Below are 22,332 nucleotides of genomic sequence, written 5' to 3'. Positions count from 1 at the left end.
CCATGATTCATGATCCCCACTCCCCCGTTCTCTCCTCGTCCCTCCGAAAGCCGACAGCAGTTCCACTGGGTTATATGTGTATCATTGTTCAAAACCTATTTCTATGTTGTTTGTATTTGCAGTAGAGCGATCTTTTAACATCAAAACTCTAATCACATCCCTATCGCACAATGTGATTGCTCATATATTTTTCTAATGCATTTCTGTTCCCACAGTTCTTCCTCTGGATGTGGATAGTGTTCTTTCTCACAAGTTCCTTTGAATTGTCCTGGGTCATTGCATTGCTGCTAGTAGAGAAGACTATTATATTCGATTGTACCACAGTGCATCAGTCTCTGTGTACAGTGTTCTGGTTCTGCTCCTTTCACTCCGCATCAACTCCTGGAGGTCTTTCCAGTTCACATGGAATTCCTCCAGTTCATTATTCCTTTCAGCACAATAATATTCCATCGCCAACAGGTACCATGATTTGTTCAGCCATTCCCCAATCGATGGACACCCCTTCATTTTCCCACATCCAGAAGGGCACTGGGAGGGATTGGGGAAGGCTTCTTGTAGAAGGTAGGATTTGAGGTGGGGCTCGAAGGAAGTCAAAAAGGACAGTCGCCAGCGCAGGGGAGGGAGAGCGTCCCGAGCCAGAGAAAGTGCTTGGGGCTGACAGCCAGGAGGCCAATGAACCTGGATCCAAGAGTATGTGATGGGGAGGGAGGTATAAGAAAGGGAAGACAGGGCTAGGCTATGAAGGGAGTTTGAATGCCAAATAGAAGACTTTGTATCTGACCCTGCAGGGAACAGGAAACCTGAGCAGGGGCTGACCTAGGCAAATCTGCATTTAGTGACTGAATAGAGGATGGAATGCAGCGGGCAGACCCACCGGTGGGCCATTGCAATAATCCAGGTGTGAAGTGATGAAGGCCTGCACCAGAGGGGGGGTGGTGTCAGAGGAGAGAAGGGGGCACCTAAGATGTTGCAAAGGTGAAATCCACCAGCTTTAGCAACAGATTGGACATGGGAGGAAAGGGGGGTCAGTGGGTGTACGATGACTGCTTGGTGATGAGCCTAGTAGCCAAGGTGGGGGGAGGCTTAGGGGAAGGAGGATTGAGTTCAGCTTTGAGCATGTTAAGTTTAAGATGTTTACCAGACATCCAGTTCAAGATGTCTGAAAGGCAGCTGGAAACTTTACAAAGCTCTTTCTTAGCAGTGGAAAAGTCCTCGTTCCACCCGGCCACACATCCAGGCCACAGGAGGGATGGGGCGAATGTATGACCAAAGAGGAAACACCTTCAACACGGCATCAAGTTGTATCAAGCTTTATTAAAATCCACATAGAATCAGGGAACTGTTTGAGGAAACGTTGAAAAGGGTCACTATACATCAACCTTTTTTTACAAGACAGCCGGCAGAGGCATCGTTGGCTTAGACTCGGGGCCCATTGGCCAGCTTCCAACCTTCCATTTTGCCCGCCTTCCAAAGGGCGGCCCCTGCACCCATGTACACGCACGCTGCTGCCCCCATGGTGTAGTTATGCACTGCAAGAGAAGAGGAAGGTCAGACGGTGGGGTATCGCCTATGCCCACTCCTGCCACCTGGACACTCCCCACTCTCCTCCACAGCAGCTAAGCTCTAGAGCTAGGTGGGGGGCTTAATAACCAGGGCTATTGTCCTGGAGAAGGACAATAGACTTCCTGCTGCCAGGCCCCTCTGTGGAGTTTAAAGCCCCCAAAGCCCCGCTCTAGCAGCTGGCTGGTTCAACCATGGAAGAGCAGAGAAGGACCAAGAGTAAAGCTAAAAGGGGTCTGAGGGGTCAGTGAGTTCAAGCTCTTTGCTTGACAGAGAAAGTCAGGCAGGACCAGAAGTCCTGGGGCTAAATTCCACTCTGCTACTCATTTCCTGTATGAATCACTTTGGCTCTCTTAGCCTCAGTTTCCTCACCTAGAAAATGAGGGGGATGGATGAGATTGAGCCCTAGAGTCCTCCAACCCTCTAGTTTGGAGGATCTGGAGATCTGCTCAGCCAGTTCAGCCATGAGTCAGTGGGCAGAGCTTCAAAGGGCCTGCCTGGGACTTACTTCGGGCTCCAAGGGCCAGGCCTGCAGCACAGCCTCCAAAGAAGTAGTTCAGGGGATCATCTGGCTTTTCCCGGATTTGAGCACTGACACAGGAAGTAATCCCAAATATGGCACCTATTGCAGCTGTAATTAGAGGAGGAGATGGGGGAACAGGAGAGAAGGCATAAGAACATGAACAAAAATCTCTCTTGACAGGACAGCTGGGTGGCTCAGTGGATGGAGAGCCAGGCCTAGAGACAGGAGGTCCCGGGTTCAAATCTGGCCTCAGACACTTCCTAGCTGTGTGACCCTGGGCAAGTCATTTGACCCCCATTACCTAGCCCTTACCACTCTTCTGCCTTGGAGCCAATACACAGTATTGACTCCAAGACAGAAGGTAAGGGTTTAAAAAAAAAAAAAAAATCTCTCTTGCTCAGCAAACAAAATACACGGATGCCAAGGTTTTCAAGGCCAAGAAAAAATTCAGAATCAGAGAAGAAGAAGGGCCTAAACAGTCCATTCTACCCTATCTCCTTCATTTTACAGATGAGGAAACTGGCCTAAAGAGATGAAAACTCCAAAGTGGCTGGAACCACAAAATGTCAGAAGCAGCAGGGACTTAAGAGAATCACAGAATCTCAAAAGCTACCTCATCCAACCTGTATCCTGACCAAAAAATTCCCTCTCTAACGTTTCTTGACAAGTGGTGAAGCAGGCCTCCTCTAGCCACGGGTATCTCTGGCTTCCCATTACTTCCGAAGATAATCCATTTCACTTCTGAAAAACTTTAATTAAGTTTTTTCCAACCATTGAGCCTCAATCTTCTCAGCAGCTTTTAGCCACTGATCCTGGTTCTTCCTTCTGGGACCTGGATGAATAAGTCTAATCCCTCTTTCCTAGGATAGACCTTCTGTCCTATAAAGATCGCTACCATGTCCCCCCAAGACTTCTCTTCTCTAACTTAAGATGGCTCAGCTGATTCTCATATGGCACCACTTCAAGAATCTTTGCCATTGCCATCACCTTCCTCTGTATATTCTCCAAGGACTCAGAGTCCTCCTTCAAATATGGCACCTGGCCTGTACCCTGTAGTTCAGATGCAGTCTGACCAAGACAAGAGTGGAAGGGCGCTTACCTCCCTCATTCTGGGCACTCTGCCCCTCTCTTAATGCAGCCTAACATTACGGTAGCTCTTTTGGCTGCCATGTTGCAGGACTGACTCATGGAGTGTACAGTCCTCCAAACCCACACAATTTGTTTTTCCTACATCCCACTTTTTAAATGCAAATCTGACTTTTTAAACTCAAATACAGAACTTTACTTAACTTTATGCAGTATTGTCAAATTGACCTAGAATCATATAACACCATAATAGCTAAAGAATAGCGATTCTAGATGGCTTAAAGAGCAATGCATTCATAAGTAGACTGGAAATAGGCTGCACTACGTTACCAACAATGATTTATATGTCAGGAGTGGCATAAAAGGCATCCAGGAAATGCATGACTGAAAAAGGAGGTGGGCCACTAAGTCACTAAGGGCAATCTGAGTACTGCACTGATACCTAATGAATGTTCAAAACCCTAAGACTTTAGAATAGGAATTCTTAGCTTTTGCTCAGTGAAGCCTATGGCCAAACCCCTTCTTAGAATAATGTTTTTAAATGCAAAAAGTAAGACACATTTACAAAAGAAATGAATTATCCTGAAATAAAATGACCAAAATATTTTAACATTAAAAAAAAACCAAACACACGTCTTCTTTCATGGCGTGGGGAATATGGAAATATATATATATATACACACATATATATATATATATTGCATGACAGCACTAGCATAGCCTACATCAGACTATTTACTGCCTCGGGGAAAGGAGAGAGGAGGAAAAGAAGGAGAGAATCTCAATTGCAAAATGCCTGATAACAATTGTTAAACATGATTTCTAAATGTAATTGAAAAAAATGGAAAAAGTTCCAAAAAATCCCAACATGCATTCATGGACCCCAGGTTAAGAACCCCTAACCTAGAAGGTCTCCAGTGCATTGGATAAATCCTCTGTGAAGAGTTGACTAAAAGATGTGAATAAGAGTCACACAAGATGAAAAGATATGAACAAGTTGTGGTCTGTATCATCAAAAGAAAATCCACGGAGTGACGTGACAGATCAAAATCAAATAAGTTAACTTATATAATATAAAATGCTTTACAAACCTTAAAGTTCTAAGGAAATGTGAGATTGTATCATTATTACTTTTAACTGATGGCGGCATCGACCTGGCCTACCACTGTAACCTTTCCAGATTGTTTTTTGGATTCTGATCTTGGCACCAGCATGTTAGCTATCTCTCCCGGCTTAGAAAGCTGATGTTCTCTGCAGTTTCATCCATAGCACTAATGAAACAAGGATGAGAACAAATTCTGGGGGGCAATCTCATACAAATCCCTCTGATTTGATATGAATTTTTTATGGTTATTTTTTGGTTTTGTATCGCTTAATCTGCTTTCCCCATCCTCAGGTCTCCCGTACCCCTTGTCATCGTGCCATCAAACAAAGAATTTCCTACAATCTGATAATGAATCATTCATGATTATTCTTTGGGCCTGCTCCTTCAAACAATTCAGAAACCTCTTCACAGTAACACCTAGCTCCAATCTGTCTTGCCCATAAAGAAAGCATTAGGAACTTATCAAATACTTCACTAACAGTTGTGTAAATGACATCTCCAAATGTGGGGACTGGACCACATGACACGACTCTAAAGCCCCCTCTTCCTGATTTCTAGAACATTCTCCTACTCTAGCTCAAAATGCTGTTGAAAGAGGAAATGACATTAGTCTAGCATGTTCTGTTCTCTTGCTGAAGCCAGGCTGGCTCTTCAGCATCACCGGCTCCCCTTCAAAATATGGGCAAACCTTTTTTCTAATTCATTCCAGAGTCTTCCCAGGAGTCACAGTCAAGCTCACCAGCTCGGTTCAGAGCCATCAGAGCCAGTGACTAGACAAGACTTGCCTCCAGCCCTGCAGCTTCTCTGTTATTCTTCCTTATCTTCCCCATATCACTGGCTCAGCAATGGCAGCAGCTACTACCCTAGGAGGAAACTCTCTTGGACTTGGTGATCTGAACTTACAGAGAGCAGCTGGGCGCTCCCTTACTGTCTCTTGTGCAATAAGGGGAGTCAACTGTGCCTTAAACATTAGAGATCGTACCCATCATTTAGTCTAAACTTCCCTTTCAAAATGATGAAATTGCAATAGAGAGGCAATGACCTGCCCAAGGTCAAGATCAGCAGAAGGGTTAACTCCTTACTTTCACTCAACTCTGCCTTCCTACTTCCAGACCAAAGAATCATAGATTTGAAGGTAGGAAAGTACCTTAGATGATACCAAACCCAACCTCCAACTAACTGGGTCTCACAGAGGTTGAGTGATTTGCTCAACGTCACACCTATATATCATTTTTTAAAAAACGCTTTCTTTTTGGCCTAGAAGAAACTCTAAGATGGAAGAGCAGTAAGGGGTAGGCAAACTGGATTAGGTGACTTGCCCAGAGTCATACAACTAGGAAGTGTCTGGGGCCAAATATGAAATAGGGTCATACAACTAGGAAGTGTCTGGGGCTTCCTGTCTCTAAGCCTGGCTCTCAACCTACTGAGCCACCTGGCTGCCTCAGTAACATATATCTGAGGTGGGATTCTAGCACATGCCTTCCTGACTTATACTAATTCAAGGTTTCAGGTCATGTGGAATGGTTTTGGGACCCCATCTATATGATGAGCTTTTGAGGGCATGGCCCATGTTTTCTTCTTCTTCTTCTTTTTTTTAAACCCTTACCTTCCATCTTGGAGTCAATACTGTGTATTGGTTCCAAGGCAGAAGAGTGGTAAGGACTAGGCAATGGGGGTCAAGTGACTTGCCCAGGGTCACACAGGTGGGAAGTGTCTGAGGTCAGATTTGAACCTAGAACCTCCCATCTGTAGCCCTGGCTCTCAATCCACTGAGTTACCCAGCTGCCCCCAGCCCACCCATGTTTTCTTCTTATAAGGATTATGGGATTTGGAAGTAGGAGGAAGGTGGGGGAGGAGGAGGAGAGAAAAAAAATGAAGAAAGCACTTTGTAAACAGAGTATAGCGACATAAGTTATCACTCCCCACAGCAACTAGTGCCAGGCAGATGACATATTCGGCACATTTTTGCCAACCAATCAGTGGACAGCTTTCTATGTCCAATCCAGGCCCCAGAATACTCATCAGACCTTCAGGACCTCCACACTTCAGGATTTAGACTCAAGTCCTCCTCGCCATTGGGTCAGCTCTCCACTGTAGTGCCCCGGATGACCAACTGCCCCCCTCTGCCTCCACCTTTCACATCAAGGTCATGTGGCAGACGGGGAGAGCCAGAACCAGGGCACCGCTATCCCGACTCCCAGGCCTGGTAGAGAAGACGACACTTCTGAAAGGGCACCAGCAGTGTCAAACTTGACTTAGGAAGTCACAAACGAACATTATCTATGCTGTCTTATGTGGGTTGGGGTACAACTGCTTATGAGAGTGTGAACCCTGTCTACACCAAGGGCATCTCTCTCTCTCTCTCTCTCTCTCTCTCTCTCTCTCTCTCTCTCTCTGTCTCTGTCTCTTGGCAAGGGGTAAGCAGATGAGGTTCAGTGACTTCCCAGGGTCACATGGCTAGGAAGTATCTATTCATTTTCTCTATCCAATGGGCCACCAAGCTGCCCCAAATGGCATCTCAATACAACACCTGACCCTTTCTGATGATCAGGTAACCTCTATGACAAGGCAGTAGAGTTCAGGATGGTACAGATCTGGTCAAGGGATAGGGACATGCCAGCAGGACTTCCTCCTGGGATTACGGGTGAGAGAAGGGGCTCCCCAAGGCTCACACCACTGTGTGTGCCCTCTTGTTATCAAATGGAAACTGGGCATGGAAATTTGTGATCAGCACAGGTCACAGAACACTCAGCCCTCTTCTGAAGACTTAGCAAGGTGCTCAGCACTTTGGGAAAGAACAAGATTTCTCAAAGAACAGCTGCCCTCTGGGGGAGGATTTGGGCAAAGCTGTGAGGAAAGCTCTGGGAAGGTGTGGGTGAGAAGGGCAAGCCAGTCACAAATATAAGCGCCTCCTTCCAAAGAGGAGAGGTTCAAATCTGGCCTCAGACACTTCCTAGCAGTGTGACCCTGGGCAAGTCACTTACCCCCAAATGCCTAGCCCTTACTGCTCTTCTGCCTTGGAATCAAAACTTAGTACTGATTCTAAGATGGAAAGTAAAAGTTTAATGAAAATAATAAATAAAGATAAATTTATGATTTAAGTATTAGGGAACAAGTACACGAATAAGAATGCAAGAGAGACTGAGGCCAGTGCTAAGGTGAGTTCCAGACAAAGGCTATGAAAAAACACATAAAGCTTCAGCACATCTTAGTCTGGTAGAATTGTTGAAAGGAAGGGCTTCTCTAGCAGCTAGAGATCAGGTCAGAGAAGGACTTGAGTCCCCTCTAGGGATGAGTGACAGCATCAGCAAATGCACAAGGGCAGGATAAGAACAGAACTGAGGACAAAGAGAGAGGGGGGCCAGTTGAGCTAGACCACTGAATAAATGAGGGAGGCCTATGGACACATGGACTAGAACCAGGTAACGGAGGGTCAGAATGCCAGCCAGCTGGGAATGTGGGGGCAAGGAGGAAGCACTAAGGGTTTTTTTTAATAAAGTAGTGATATGGGCAAAGCAGCATTTGGGAAGATGCCTGAGGCTACTGTGTGTAACGGCTGGAGGCCAATGAAGAGCTAAACTACCAGAAGAGTCCAACTAAGAGTTGGAAAGAGCCTATGCTAGGTCCCAGTGGGAGTAAAGAATGGACAGATATCAGATACTGCTGAGGGAAAAAGGGAACTGACCGGATGGCAGGGGGTGAGAGAGAAGGAATCAAAGACAACTCCAAGGCTATAAAGCTGGGGTTGTAAGAGGCCAGACATCTCATTAGGAGAAATAGAGGAAGTTAGGTGGCATAGCATTTTGGGGGGGCTTTTGTGCCCCGGATTGTGTGCCCATGCGGAGGGGGCCCTCAGGCTTCACATCCTAACCAGCCACCCCACAGGGGCAGGCCTCTGACCCTGGAGAGACAGGGCTACACCACCTGCCCTGGAGCAGTTCCAAGTCTCTTTGGGAAGATACTAATTTATTTATTCAGTATCTCTGTGGGAGACCCTGTTCCTGGTGATTCTTTAGGGACACAAGCTGTGCCAATGTCACATCTCTGCCTCCAAGGAGCTTACAGGGACCACTGCGAAGTTACTCCCTCACGCACTAACCTCTTTTGCTCAGGCCCTGCACTAGGTGCTGGGGATAAAAAGATGTGAAAAAGTCACAGTCCTTGCCCTCAAGACAGTTCAGAGGTACATAAATCTTTATGATACAAGGTTTAATGGATACTAATTTTTTGCTAAACTCTTACCTTCTCTCTTAGAATGGAAACTAAGTATCCATTCCAGGGCAGAAGAACGGTAAGGATTAGGCATTTGGGGTCAAGTGACTTGCCCAGGGTCACACAGCTAGGAAGCGTCTGAGGCCAGATCTGAGCCCAGGGCCTCCTGTCTCCAGGGAGTAAGGGTGAGATAGAACGTGTTTGTTCTGAGAAAATTATGAGAAGAGAAGGAATGAGGGTGTAATCAGGAAGGAATAAACAAATGCATGCAGAACTCCATGCTATGTGTGCTCAGGGTCAAACACACAGTGCTGGAAGAGGTCACTGGGACCTGGAGGAAGGGGTCAGAATGAAACTGGATCTTAAAAGGATGGAGCCTGGAGGGCAAACAAAGGGTAGCAGTAAGAGATAAGCCTGGAGAAGGCTACTGAGGCACGATATCAGGGAAGAACAGAGGTCTCTCTTACCCATGGAGAGCGTATATTTCCCAGCCCTCAGGATTCCCTCAGCAGCCGAATTAGGTGGGAAAAATACAAGGTTGTAGGCAGATGCCACCGCACCTGCAAGAAGAAAACGTGATTTGTTAAACAATATTCTTAATTAATAAATCATAGTTTAACCCATTCCTCGGAGGCTTTGTGATCCCCCTGACAGTTCAGATCACAACCTATTTGTGCCTTTTCAGCCAGGAGTGGGCCCCTGCCCAGGGAGAGCTGGGTTTACTTTTCCTGAGGACCAGTTCTACACCCAGGCTGTCCAGCTGTTCTTCCTGCTCTTATTTCTCAAGTGACCCACTGCCTTCCAATCACACATTCTCTACATGCTACACCTTATTCGTGGGCCAGTCAGAAAATTGCTACAATAACCTATTGGTCCACGCTACGCAGCTCTTCAATGACCTTGGAGTCACCTGCAACTCTTGAGTCCTCAGAAACCCTCAGTCCCAAGAGGTACAAATGCAGAACATCCCTGGAAGAATTCTGGTGTCAGTAGTATAGGCTGTTGTGTTAGGAGGAGCTAAGTGTCATCATAACACATATGGTTTCTCCAATGCCCTGCCATCTACCCTGATCAGTTTTTTAAAAAACCCTTACCTTCTTAGAATGGATACCAAGTATTGGGTCCAAAGCAGAAGAGGAGTAAGGCCTAGACAACTGAGGTTAAGTGACTTGCCTAGGATCACACAGCTAGGAAGAGTCTGAGGCAAGATGAGAACCCAGGACTTCCTGTTTCCAGGCCTGGCTCTCCATCCACTGAGCCACCCAGCTCCCCTTTACCCTGCCAGTTCAGAGTCCTCCTCAGTGTGTGTGTGTGTGTGTGTGTGTGTGTGTGTGTGTGTGTGTATGAAATAACAGATTAATTTCATGGATTGTCATTCAATCCTGTTAGCTTGGACAAGGAGCATTTCTCACCCAAGTGGCTTTTCCTGTTTGAATGATTCAGTGATCTCCTGTGAGTTATTTTGGATTTTCCTTATGGGAACTCTTAACATTCCCGGGTCTGATGCAACTGGCACAATGTGATCCAGAAGGAGGAGCATCTGGAGGATCTTGTCATCTATAGAGAACCCTTATTCCAGCAGAACGGCCATGAGGTGATGAATTCTTTGGCCACGGCAACCTAATTTAATTTCCTAAAATCACAGACTAAGAGTTGGAAAGAACTGCATCTACTCCAAACCCTCATTTTAGAGATGAGGAAACTGGGGCCCAGAAAAGTTCGATGATTTGGCCAAAGTTACACAGCTCACCAGCTGCAGAGGCAGGATTCAAATCTAGGCCCAGACTCAAATCTAGCCCTCTTCCCACAGCTCCATGCTTCTGTTTAATTCAAACATTTTTACCTACTTACTGGGGACAAGGCACAGAGGATATAAAGACAAAAACAATGTTGCACTCAAGGAACTTGTGACAACCATCATCAGGTACTTCCTTAGGCGTGTGTTTGTACCCTGCTCAACAAATTCCAGTGGCTCCCTATTGCTTCTAAGAGAAAGTGTGTCTTATCCTTTATTCAGCTTGACTCACCTCGCCTTTCCAGCCTCATCAGATGTGATGCTCCTCCTGGTACCCTACAATCCGTGCACTGGCCTCGATCTCCCATGTAGCACCACATCTCTGGCCTTTGTACCTCTGCAGCGGTTGGTCCCTCCACCCGCCCTCTTCAGCTGCATCTCCCCAATCTGGTTGCTCTCTACCTTCAAGGTGCAGCTCGAGGACTACCTTCAGCACGAAGCTTTCCCCAACCTCCTCTCCAGCTGCCATTGCCCAACTACCTGACATCTAATTCCCCCCAGTTGTGTTTATTCTCTTTAGACTTACTCTGTATATATTTACAAATGCACCTGGTGCCTTTGCCAATTAAACAGGGATCATCAGTAATCAGTTCATTTTTTGGACTCGTGTCCCCAGCACCTAGCCCACAGTATGGCACATATTGGCTCCTTTACAATCACCCTGCGAGGCAGATAGTGCAAGCTTTGTTGTCTCTGCTTAATTGGCAAATATTTAAGAAGCATGGCTAGGATGAATCCTTTCTACACTGAAGGGGCTAAGGATGAGGTAGGGAACAACATATAACCCTATGAAACGGGGGAGAATAAGCATCATCATTTTAATTTTGAAGATTAGGAAAATGATGCCTGGAGTTGAATAATTTGCCCAAGACCATTTAGTCAGGGAGCATCAGAGCTGCACTTGAACTCAGAGCCTCTTTCCCTCTGATTGTGCTGTCTTTCATAGCAAGAGCAAAGCAGAGATAAGAAAGGCTAAGGGGATCTACTCGGTAGACCAGTGGTTCCCAAACTTTTTTGGCCTACCACCCCCTTTCCAGAAAAAATATTACTTATCCCCCTGGAAATTAATTATTTTTAAATTTTAATAGCAATTAATAGGAATGATAAATACACCTGTGGCCATCACCATCCTCCTGGATTGCTGCAGCACCCACCAGGGGGTGGTAGCACCCTCTTTGGGAATCACTGCGGTAGACAATTTATTATCTTAACCATGTTTTGTAGCTTAGCTCAAGATCCCCCTTTCCCTCGTAAACCTCTCTGTAGCTCTCCCTTCTCATCTCTTGCTGACCTTTATCTCTCTGAACTCCTATAGCCCCATCTGGCTATCTGCTGGGCACAGAATACACAGAGCCCTCTATTAGTTTACGTCTCCACACCTCATCTCCCCCACTAGATTTTAAGCTCTTGGTGAGTAAGGCCTGCGCCAATCAGTGACTCACATGTGTCTCCTAAGTGCTCAGAGCAAAGGAAAATAAGGCTGGAGAAGAGTCAAGGTCATATAGCCACTCTGTGGCAGAAGGGTCAAGTCTTCTGTTAGCTTCCATTCCTGGTTTCTCTTAGGTCTCTCGGAGCCCTCTCCTCTTCTTCCCTAAGGGTTAGCCTTTAGCCTCCTTGCCCTTATCCTCTGTACTCACCTACCCAGGAAACTCATTCATGCACACCACAACAGACCCCAGGAGGAGGTACATTTCCAGAGAAAGAAAGGAAGGACCACGAAACTGAGGAGACTCCCCAAGGCAATCCTCTCATTTTATAGCAAAGAGAACTAAGTTCCAGGGCTGACAATGGCTGTACTGCTTGCCTTTCTTGTGAGATGATCCAAGCCCTGACTCCCAACTCAGGACTCTAAGGAGGTAGTTTGGGAGAGAGGACTTGGATCTGGATGAAAATCCTGCCTCAGACCCTTCCTGGCTTTGTGCTGCAGGCTGAGCCACTCACTTTCTTCAGCTGGATGATGGAGATATCACATGCCCTGAGATTATTGTAAGGATAAAATGAACAATGCTTTGGAAACCTTAAAACATGATTGAAACATCAATTCTAACTATTATTATTATTATGCCCTGCACCACCCTACCAAAGTGACCGCACAGAGAATCCTAGGGACATTCCTACAAGATCAGACGCAGAGAGGCCTTTAGAGTTTAGTGAGTCCAACCCCTTGACTTGACAGGTGAGGCACAGGGGGGTGCAATACTTTGCACTGGGTTGTACAACAAACTAGTGGCAAAGCCTGTGTCTAGAACTGAGGTTTCCTGGAGCCCAGCTTGGGGCTCTTCCCACTGTCCTGACTCCGCAGCCTTAGCTTCTCATCTTCCGTGCTTTCTGACATGTGGTATGTACAGAACGTCTCCACGTGGCTGTCCCACAAATCCCCAAAGCTTCGCGTCAGAAGTGGATCCCCCCTAAGCTGTTACCTCTCCTTAACCTCCCTGTCAGCATCAATGGCACCATTATCCTCTGAGCCCCTGGGGCCTGCAAACTTGTAGTCATCTTTGGCTCAGTCCGGACAGCTGCTCCACAGTACAGAGCTGCCAATTTCTCTTCTCCCTTGCTCATACCCGGCCCATCCTCGCCGACATCCTTCCAACTGCACTCCCGAGCCGGATCACTTCACACCTGGCTGCCTGCAGCCCCCTTGTAGGGGGCCTCCCTGCCTCAGCCTCCAACGTTTCCACTCGGGTCACATTTTCCAGCCCTCGATCCCCTGGGATGTACTTGGCTTCTACATAGGGCGGAGCCCAGAACTGGCCCCAGGACCAGAGTTTGGGTCTGGCTGGCGCTGAGTGGAGTGGATTCATTCCTGGCTCTGACGGGTTATCCCAGTGTTTAGACAGATCCCCAGTGAACACTAAACACACCGCCTCGCTGCGAGCCAGCCTGTCTGAACAGCCCGTGCATGTGGGCTCCGTCTGCGAGGTGAGGTCCAGGGCAGGCCGCTGAAAAGAGCTGGGCCTCCCCCTCCCCCTCAGCTTCCAGGACTCCTACAAGGCACACAGGGAAACTGAGGCCACCACAGGCTTCCCTCCATTTTCCCTATACAACTCCTCTCTCTGACTCAAACGAGGGAACACACGATGCTTTTCTTGTCTCCTTCCTTTTCCCTTTGCAAATATACACAGACAGGCCAGTGTCACAGTCTGCCACACAGTGACCTTTCCCATGAGCATTCCAGCTTATAGCATGCCAGAGTGGAAAGGGCCTTTGAATTGTCTTGTCTAATCATCTCATTTTACAGAGGAGGAAACAAGGGCTCAGATGGGTCATGAGACTTGTCCAAGGGAGCATAGCTCATGTCAGCTACAAGGATGTGGAGAGATCCCAGGCCTGGTTCATATTTAAAGCAGCGCATATCCCCCAGAAGTAACACCACCAGGGGCTACTGTAACATGTCCCTGAAGTACCCCATTTAGATTTGGAATTTAAAATATTCAAGAAGCATAGAGTTTAAGTCATCAATTAAGTAAGGCTCTTATTACAACATGGCAGCTCTCACACAGCAAATAGCTACTAACTGCTCAGTCTCTGCCGCACACCAACCTGAGCAGCCAGGTAACTCAGTGGGTGGGGCACCAGATGTGAGGGCAGAAAGACTCATCTTCATGAGTTCAAATCCAGCCTCAGACACTTACTACCTACGTGACCCTGGGCAAGTCACTTCACCCTGTTTGCCTCAGTTTCCTCATCTGTCAAATGAACTGGAAAGTAAATAGCAAACCACTCCAGGATCTCTGCCAAGAAAACCCCCAAATGGGATCATGAAGAGTTGGACACGACTGAAAAACAACTATGATAACAACAATAACTTACATTTGAGATTGGGATCTGCAGGGCTGATCCCAAAAGGAAATATATCTTGCCTCGGGCTGTAGTGCTCATGTGAGAGCAATGGAAAAGACCTGGAACCTGGAAAGGGGGCTCAGAACCAGGAGATCTGGGCTTGATTCTTCTCTGTCTGGCATTTAAGGTGCTCTGAAATCTGGTACATTTTGTTACTCTCTAAAACACACATGATACTGAGTAAAACTACAAGGGCTCTCCACAATATGCCTGTTGCTCTCCCACCTCTGCTCAGGCCCACATTATTCCTCATGTCTGGACAGCCCTTTCTTTTGAGCCCAACTCAGATGCCACCTCCTGAAAAGACTCATATAGCTTTGTAGAGCTAAATGCTTAGTCTGTGCCAGGCAATTGCAAGAAATAAGACAGTCCCTACCTTCTAGAATTTTCCATCCTAATAAAGATTATACATGAAGGAGAGTGGGAAGGGTGCTGGTGAAAAGCTAGAGAAGACTGGAGAGCGTGTCGAGCCTAGAGAAGTGGGCACGGTGGTCCAGGTACAGGACTCACCAGCCAGGAGAGTAGGCCTCTAAGAGGAGAGTATCTAGGGTAGAAAGCCTTCTGGAGAGGAGACAAGGAAATCCCTGAGTGGAGGGCCCTGGCAGGGGTAATGTACATCCCTCAGAGAAACCCCTCCATCCACAGTTGGAAGCCAGATGCAAGGACTTTTCTACAGTGACCCTAGGGAGTGATGTTCCCCACAAAGGAACTCAGAAGGCAAATGAGCCAACTCATAGCAAGCAGGAATGACTTGGAACATTGTCCACAGAGGATTCTCCTCTAGAAGCACCAGAGTGCAAAGTGTATAATTCACTCTACTTTAGGCAAACAATTAGTGTTAAGTTTTCCCTTTTATGGGCAGCTAAGTGGTATAGGGGACTGATCACTGGACTTGGAAAAAGGAAGACTCATCTTCATGAGTTCAAATCCAGCCTCAGACACTTCCTAGCTGTGTGATCTTAGGCAAGTCACTTAACACGGTTGGCCTCAGTTTCCTCATCTGCAATAACAATTTGAGGAAGGAACAGCAAACCATTCCATGAAAACCCCAAATGGGGTCACAAAGAGTTGGGCATGAATGAAAAATGACTGAATGAATTGAATTTTCTTCATACTAAGCTAATATTTACCTCTCTGCAATTTCTACCCACCATTCCCAATTCTGCCCTAAGGAAAACCACAGCCACCACAGGCTATTTCTGTAATTTCTCTGTGTGTGTGTGTGTGTGTGTGTATTTTTAATAACTCATATCTCCTGTCTTAGTATCAGTTCTAAGACAGAAGAGCAGCAAGGCCATTGCAACTGGGGTTAAGTGACTTACCCAGGGACACACAGCTAGGAAGTGTCTGAGGCCAAATTTGAACCAAGGACCTCCCATCTCTAAGCCTGGTTCTCAATCCACTCTCAATCTGAACTCACCTAGCTGCCTCTTGTTCGAGAGCACTTTTAAAGTTCAAGACTTTAAAAGTTTTGTTTTGTTTTAAACAGGAGACATACAGGCCTCTAATGCATAAAGTAAAAGGACTTTATTATGGAACATTTTTAATGACACAAGGGAAGACTCAAGGTTTAAAATGAGATCCCTGGGGTCCAGGACTAATGATACAATTGGGTCGCAATCACCAGAGGGGGATGGATTGGATAAAACCAGTTTTCCACTGCTAGACCTCAGGTGTGACAGTCTTTAGGCCACAACACGAAGAGGAATGAGGGATTTCAGTGGTGGTCCTTTGGGAAGGCTGCTCTGAGACTTGGTACACACACACATTACACTAAGCTCTCCCCTTCTCTTCCTAATTGATGTGTGTTTGGGTTCTAGTCTCTTCAGCACTAGCAAACTCACCAACATAGGCAAGGAGTGGAGTATGGAAGTTTTCTCACAGGCAGGGAAGTCTCCAGAGAAGGGCAGGAGGAGTGAGTCAACAGCAGAAGCAGCCTGTCATCAGTGAGCCCTTTCTGTCAGAGAGCCCCCTATACCCAAAGAAGTCAGGGGAACAAAGACTCAGAGCTGGAAGGGACCTTAGGCCAATTTCCTTATGTTCCAAGGAACAAACCAAGGCTCAGATAAGTGTGTGTGTGTGTGTGTGTGGGGGGGAAGAACCCCAAAGGGCAGAGCCAGGGCTTCAGGCCTAGGCCAGCAAGTCTTCTATACTGCCTCCAGGATGTCCTGATGGACAAAGAAAACTTGTAAGATGATTCCAGGAAACTCAGACACTGCTTGGCTATGAGGATGGTGTTCCAATAATGCCCAATTCTCGGTGCTGGACAGGACCTTAGAGGTCAGACAGTCCAAGACTTATCGGAGCCTCTCTAAGAAAGGATCAATCCAGTCTCCAACTGAAGAGCTCCAATTATGAAGGGATTCAGCCCATTCCATTTAAGGTTGGCTCTAATTATTAGGCAGTCCCTTCTCCTAATAAATCTAAAGCTGTCTTTCCACAACCTGCACCCAATGCTTGCCCTCTGAAGCCAACCTCCCTTCCATGTGACAAACATTTAAATACATGAAGATGGCTAGTGTGTGTGTATGGAGGGAGAGGGTACGTATGTGAATGACAGTGTGTACACATGTATATGTGACAGTTTATAAACCCATGGGAGCGTTACTCTATGCTAATCAACTGGTAAACATTTATTAAGCTCTTACCATATACTAGGCACTATGCTAAGTGCTTAGAATGTAAAAAAACAAAAAGCAAAAGACAGTCCCTACCCTCAAGGAGCTCATGGTCTAAGGGGAGAGACAACATGAAAACAAGCTTACACAAAGCAAGCTAAATATAGGATAACTAGGAAATAATTAACAGAGAGAAGGCATTAGAATTAAGAAAGGTTGGGGAAGGAGTCCAGCTAAAGATTGGATTTTGGCTGGGACTTAATGGAAGCCAGAAAGGTTAGCTGGTGGAGCAGAAGGAAAAGCACTCCAGGATGGGGAATATCAGAGAAAATGTCTGAAGTTGAGAAATGGAATGTTATGCTTATGGGACAACCAGGAGGCTAGTGTCACTGGACAGAAGAATAAGAAGACTGAGAAAGTAGGAAGAGGCTAGGTTTGAATGTTAAACAGAGCATTTTCCATTTAATCCTGCAGGTGATAGGAAGGCACTGGAGCTAACTGAGGTGGGGGGAAGTGGCATGATCATGCACCTTATTTTTTTTTTTTAAACCCTTATTTTCTGTCTCAGTCAATTCTAAGACAGAAGGGCGAGGGCTAGGCAAATGGAGTTAAGTGACTTGCCCGGGATTGCACAGCTAGGAAGCGTACAGGCTAAATTTGAACCCAAGTCCTCCTGACTGCAAGCCTGACCCTCTATCCCCTGTGCCACCTAGATGCCTGCCCCCCTTATAAAGCCTCACTTTCTGTCTTAGTAACAACTCTAAGATAGCAGAGCAAGAGACCTGTACTTTAGGACAACCACTTCAGTGGATGGATGCAGGATAGACTGGAGTGGGGAGAGACTTGAGGCAGGCAGAGCCACCAGCAGACTATTATAATAATCCAAGTGTGAGGAGCCTTTACTAGGGTGGTGGCAGTGTCTAGGGAGAGAAGGTGACAGATTCAAGAGATGCTGCATTAAATCAACAGGCTGGGCAACAGGTTGGATATGGGAGGTCAGAGATAGTGAAGAGTCCCAGATTGTTAGCCTGGGAGACTGGTCTTGTCTTTTCTGTAACTGGGAATGTAAATAGAAGTAGGATTTGGGGGAAAAGAGAATGAATTCTGTTTTGGATAAATTGAGTTTAAGATGTCTAGTGGACATCCAGGTAAGGATGTCGGAAAGACAGCTGGAGATGTGAGATTGGAGGTTAGCTGAGAGGCTAGGGCAGGAAAGTAGATGTGACATTCCTTAGCATAGAGATGGTCATCAAATCCATGGGAGCTGATGAGATGATCCCATGAGGTAGTGTAGAGGTAAAAGAGAAGAGGGCCAAGGATAGGGCCGGCCCTAAGGGGACACCTACAACTAGAGGGCTTGATCTAGAAGAGAATTCAACAAAGGAGTGGTAAGACAGGACAAGAACCAGGAGAGAGGGGTGTACTGAAAATCTACAAAGAGGAGATACCAAAGAGGACACTGATCAATAGTGTCAAAGGCGGTGAAGAAGTCAAGGAGATTGAGTGCTTAATAAATGCCTTGTCTGTCGGTCTATCAATAACAACAACAATAAAAATAGTTGTTATTTACATAGCATTTTAAGGTTTGCAAAGTGCTTTATAATTGCTATCTCATTGGAGAAGCACAATAACCCCAGGAGGTAGGTATAATTATTGCCATTTTACCAATATGGAAAATGAGGCAGAACTTCAATGACTTGCTCAGAGTCACAGTGCCAGTGTCTGAGGCAGAATTTAATTGGAGATCTTTCTGTCTCCAGGCCCTTTATAGTATCCTCTCTAGCTCTAGCTGCTTCTCAATTGAGCTTAAGATCCCTTTATCTTTTTTGGCTGCTGCTAACACTGTTCATTCACACTCTAGTTACTAGAATCCCTCCATTAGGAGTTCTTACCCTGAGGTCCCCTAAGGGTCTGGTGATTTGATTTTACAGAATCCATCAACTTTCATGGCAAGAAAATTCCAGCTTGCTAACCTTTTCTTTCCTTTGTAATCCTGTGTATCTGTATTCTGTATTTAATTATGTATTTTAAAACATCAATCTTGAAAAGGTCCATAGGCTTCATCAGACTCCCAAAGGGGTCCATGACATACATAAAAATGAAGCACTCTTTTTTTCATACAAACTGTTAACTAGTCACAGACTCATCCCTATCTTGAATATGTTCAGTCTTGGGATCAAAAAATCAAATTTATATTATCTCTATTAAATTTCATTTTGTAAGATTCAGACCATAAATTTAGCTGTTGAATTTGAGGTGGGGTTGGGGGTAGCTAGGTGGCTCAGTGGATAGGAAGCCCAACCTGCAGTTGAGAGGTCCTGGGGTCAAAACTATCCTTAGGCACATCCTAGCTGTGTGACCCTGGGCAAATCATTTAATTCCAATTGCCTAGCCCTTACTGCTCTTCTTACTATTGATTCTAAGATGGAAGCTAAAGGTTTAAAAACAAAAAAAATTTTTTTAAGAATTGGGAGAGGCGGAAAATATTATGTTTCAGGATATATTTTCATCCAATACACTTATGAGTTATCCTTGCTAGGTCTGTATTATTTGCAAATGTGATAAATCTGAGTTATATCTCCATCTGAATCACTGATAAAAGTTAAACAGCACTGGATCAAAGCTTGATTCCTAGGATTCTACTGTATTAGAGCCTTTGAAGTATAAATCTACATAGCTTTACTATATTATAATCCACATTTTTATCTTGACCACCAGGACAGCAGGAGAAAATGTCAAAATGCTCTCCTAAAATCAAGGTAAGGTATGTCTATAGCAATCCCTTTGAGCTACCAGTCTAGTGAGGCATAAAAACAGAAGTAAGTTTAGTTTGGCATAGCTTGTTCTCAAGAAAGCAATAGTCTCTCATTGATTTCTTTCTCTCTTAAGTGTTCACAAACCATCCCTTTAATAATGTCCTACAGTTTTGATAGGAATTGATGTTCATAAGCCTAAAGTTTATACTAACCCCCCATTAAAAAAAAAAAAGGTGAGTAAAGATTTACCTTTTTCCAATCCCGTGCCACTTCCTTCTATTCTTCCAAACTTTCAAAAATATTTTCTGGGAATTCAACAATCACATCTGCCTACTGTTCTCTCAGTATCCACGAATGTAGTTTGTTTAAATCTCATTTTGATCTCACTGAATGTAAGGAAGGGAAGGATCTTGGTGTCAAAGCCCTGTTATAACCAATTTTATTCTAGCTTTCCCAATTCAAAGAAAAAATCCCAAACCAGAAGCAAAACAAAAGTTTTATAATTTTGCGTTCTGTTATCCACTATCATTACTTCATCCACTCTAAGAATATGGTATATCTTCATTATCCTTTTGCTCCCAACCTAACCAAAAAAAGGATGTTTTGAAGTCTTTAGTATCCACCACCCATCTGAACTCAGGTTAAGCTTTAAATGGTTCTGAAATTATTCTTATAATAGGCTCCACTATGCTTTTCCTCTCTGGTTTCCAGATTTCTTCAAGTGAGTAGTTTTAAGACACAATCCTTTTCAATTTTTTACATTACTTTTAAATAAGATTTACCCATACAGGGTCCTATTCTAGTCATGGATCTCATTCCACCACATCTCAGTAATACCTGCAACATCAAATCTATCTCCCCAAATTGGATTTTCATCTTGCTTGCTATCCAAACCTTGTAGCTTTGTGCATTACCTCCCATTAGACCCCAAGAATAAATGTCGATGACTTGGTCTCTTCCTAGAGAGAACTGTTCATTCTCTTTTAATAATGTCTTCCCTCTGGGGGCAGCTGGGTAGCTCAGTGGATTAATGAGCCAGGCCTAGAGACGGGAGGTCCTAGGTTCAAATCTAGTCTCAGACACTTCCCAGCTGTGTGATCCTGGGCAAGTCACTTGACCCCCATTACCTGCCCTTACCACTCTTTTGCCTTGGAGCCAATACACAGTATTGACTCCAAGACGGAAGGTAAGGGTTAAAAAAAAATAATAATGTCTTCCCCCCACTCACAGAGACCCTAAACCAGAAATCTACTTCACGAACCTGTTATGTGACTTGAATGCAATAATTCCCATAGGACTCCCTTATTCTCAGTAATCCGTATGCAATGACACCCATAGAAACTCCTCATTCTCAGTGACTCCCAGGGGGGTCTGACTCTCACTCCCAATAACTTCCCTAATGGTTCCCCACTTTCAACAACTCAGATGTAGTTAGACTCCGGATGAACCTCATGGCCACTAATTTAGACATTTCGACCCTCTCCCCAGCCCTTCACTCTCAATAACCCCAGGGAATATCCCATTCCCGTTCCTTCCAGGGTGGTGGTGGTGGTGGTGGGGTGTTTCACTTCCATTAAAACACAGTTGCCGTGAGGGCCCCACCACCCTCCTCTCAAGAAATCTCCCCAGCTGATCCCCAGGAGAATCCTTTCATCTCTCCCTCCGGTAACCTGGAAGCAGTGATCCCCAGAGAAGGAAACCTCACCTACCCCGCAATAACCCGGATGCAGTAACCATAGAGGATCCCCTCATTCCCCTTGGGATCCCCCTTGGGATCCCCCTTTCTCTCCAAGACCCAGAAGCAATGACACTCTTTCCTCTCCCCAGGCCTCACCAAAAGCGGCACCCATCTTAGCGGTAGTAAAAGCCTTGCGGTGGCAGGAGGTGCCATCCGGAACGTCCCAGTACTCTTTCAAAAGCAGAGAAGCCATGATCACCCTTCGTCCCGCCCCAAGGACAGCTACTCCGACTTCCACTAGAGGCACGCATGCGCCGACGTCAGGACGGTACTTGGGGAGGCGGGGGGAGGGAAGCTCTTTTAACTTTACTGAATGCTACTGCGCGGATACGGACGGCCTAGATAGGGGCGGAACCTGAGTGAAGAGGGCGGAGTTTGTAGTAGGGGTGGAGCATTTTCAAAGTCGGAGGACGGGCTGGAGTGGGAGGGGCCTGGATGAAGTGGATGGACTTGGATTGATCGAGGAAGATAGGCGGGATCCGCTTGGTGAGAGCAGATTGGCTAGATTAGAGGGGCGGTATCGCCTGAAATAGACTAGGCAGGCCTGGCATGGTAGAGATGGATGAGCAGGGATTGGCCGGTATTCGTGGATGAGGATTGGCCAAGACAAATAGGCGGGGCCTGGCGAGGTGGCTAGATGTGGATTAGCTTCAATAGGTCGAGTTGTGAGCGGTAATTGGTCGCCACGAGGAGGCGGGGCGGAGCTTCTGGGTCCGGCGGCGGTTTCCGGAGTGAAGCAAGGGGCCTGGCGGGGCCATGTCGGGCCCGTCACCTGTGCAGATTCGGGAGGCGAACGCTCACCTGGCCGCTGTACATCGGCGGGCGGCGGAACTGGAGGCACGACTCGGGGCGGCGGAGCGCACGGTGCGGGAGCAGGCGGAAAGTCTCATTCGCAAGGACGAGCAGCTGCGCGGGGCGCTCCGGGAGCTGGGCCGGGCCAAGGACCGGTGAGGCCCGGGAGCCGAAACCTGAAAGGGGTCGAGAGGAGACCAGGAGGGCATGGCGGGGACGGCTGGGAAGAAGAGAGGTGGGGGCTGGGAGGTCTGATGTTAGGAGAGCTGGACAGAGAAGTGTTAGGAGGAGTAAAGGGGGGGGG

General features: G+C 46.3%; 2 protein-coding genes across 2 annotated transcripts in view; one reads left to right on the top strand and one right to left on the bottom strand.

The window, feature by feature from the left end:
- Positions 1-1,294: 1,294 nt before the first annotated feature.
- NDUFA11 (NADH:ubiquinone oxidoreductase subunit A11) lies at positions 1,295-21,476 on the bottom strand. The gene is made up of 4 exons (XM_044658482.1): positions 21,333-21,476; positions 8,954-9,046; positions 2,069-2,191; positions 1,295-1,529 (listed from the first exon to the last, which is right to left on the bottom strand). The coding sequence occupies exons 1-4, from the start codon at positions 21,427-21,429 to the stop codon at positions 1,417-1,419; spliced, it is 426 nt and encodes a 141-aa protein (XP_044514417.1). The 5' UTR covers positions 21,430-21,476; the 3' UTR covers positions 1,295-1,416.
- Positions 21,477-21,691: 215 nt separating this feature from the next.
- Positions 21,692-22,332, top strand: part of VMAC (vimentin type intermediate filament associated coiled-coil protein) — a 9,301-nt gene continuing 8,660 nt past the window's right edge. The window contains exon 1 of the mRNA XM_044658481.1: positions 21,692-22,183. Coding sequence (XP_044514416.1) covers positions 21,993-22,183 — 191 coding nt within the window. The 5' untranslated portion in view covers positions 21,692-21,992. The remainder of the gene's footprint in view (positions 22,184-22,332) is intronic.

Source organism: Gracilinanus agilis, chromosome 1, assembly GCF_016433145.1.
Source record: "Gracilinanus agilis isolate LMUSP501 chromosome 1, AgileGrace, whole genome shotgun sequence".
Lineage (NCBI taxonomy): Eukaryota > Metazoa > Chordata > Mammalia > Didelphimorphia > Didelphidae > Gracilinanus > Gracilinanus agilis.
The sequence above is the reverse complement of the archived record's forward strand: the minus strand, read 5'-3'. Positions and strand labels throughout refer to the sequence as shown.

Excerpts from the sequence above, each read along its gene's own strand:
- NDUFA11 (XM_044658482.1), bottom strand. The coding sequence starts at position 21,429 with ATGGCTTCTCTGCTTTTGAAAGAGTACTGGGACGTTCCGGATGGCACC. Across the intron at positions 9,047-21,332 it reads TAAGATGGGTGCCGCTTTTG|GTGCGGTGGCATCTGCCTAC; the intron begins GTGAGGCCTGGG and ends TTCTTCTTGCAG. Across the intron at positions 1,530-2,068 it reads CCTGGCCCTTGGAGCCCGAA|TGCATAACTACACCATGGGG; the intron begins GTAAGTCCCAGG and ends CTTCTCTTGCAG.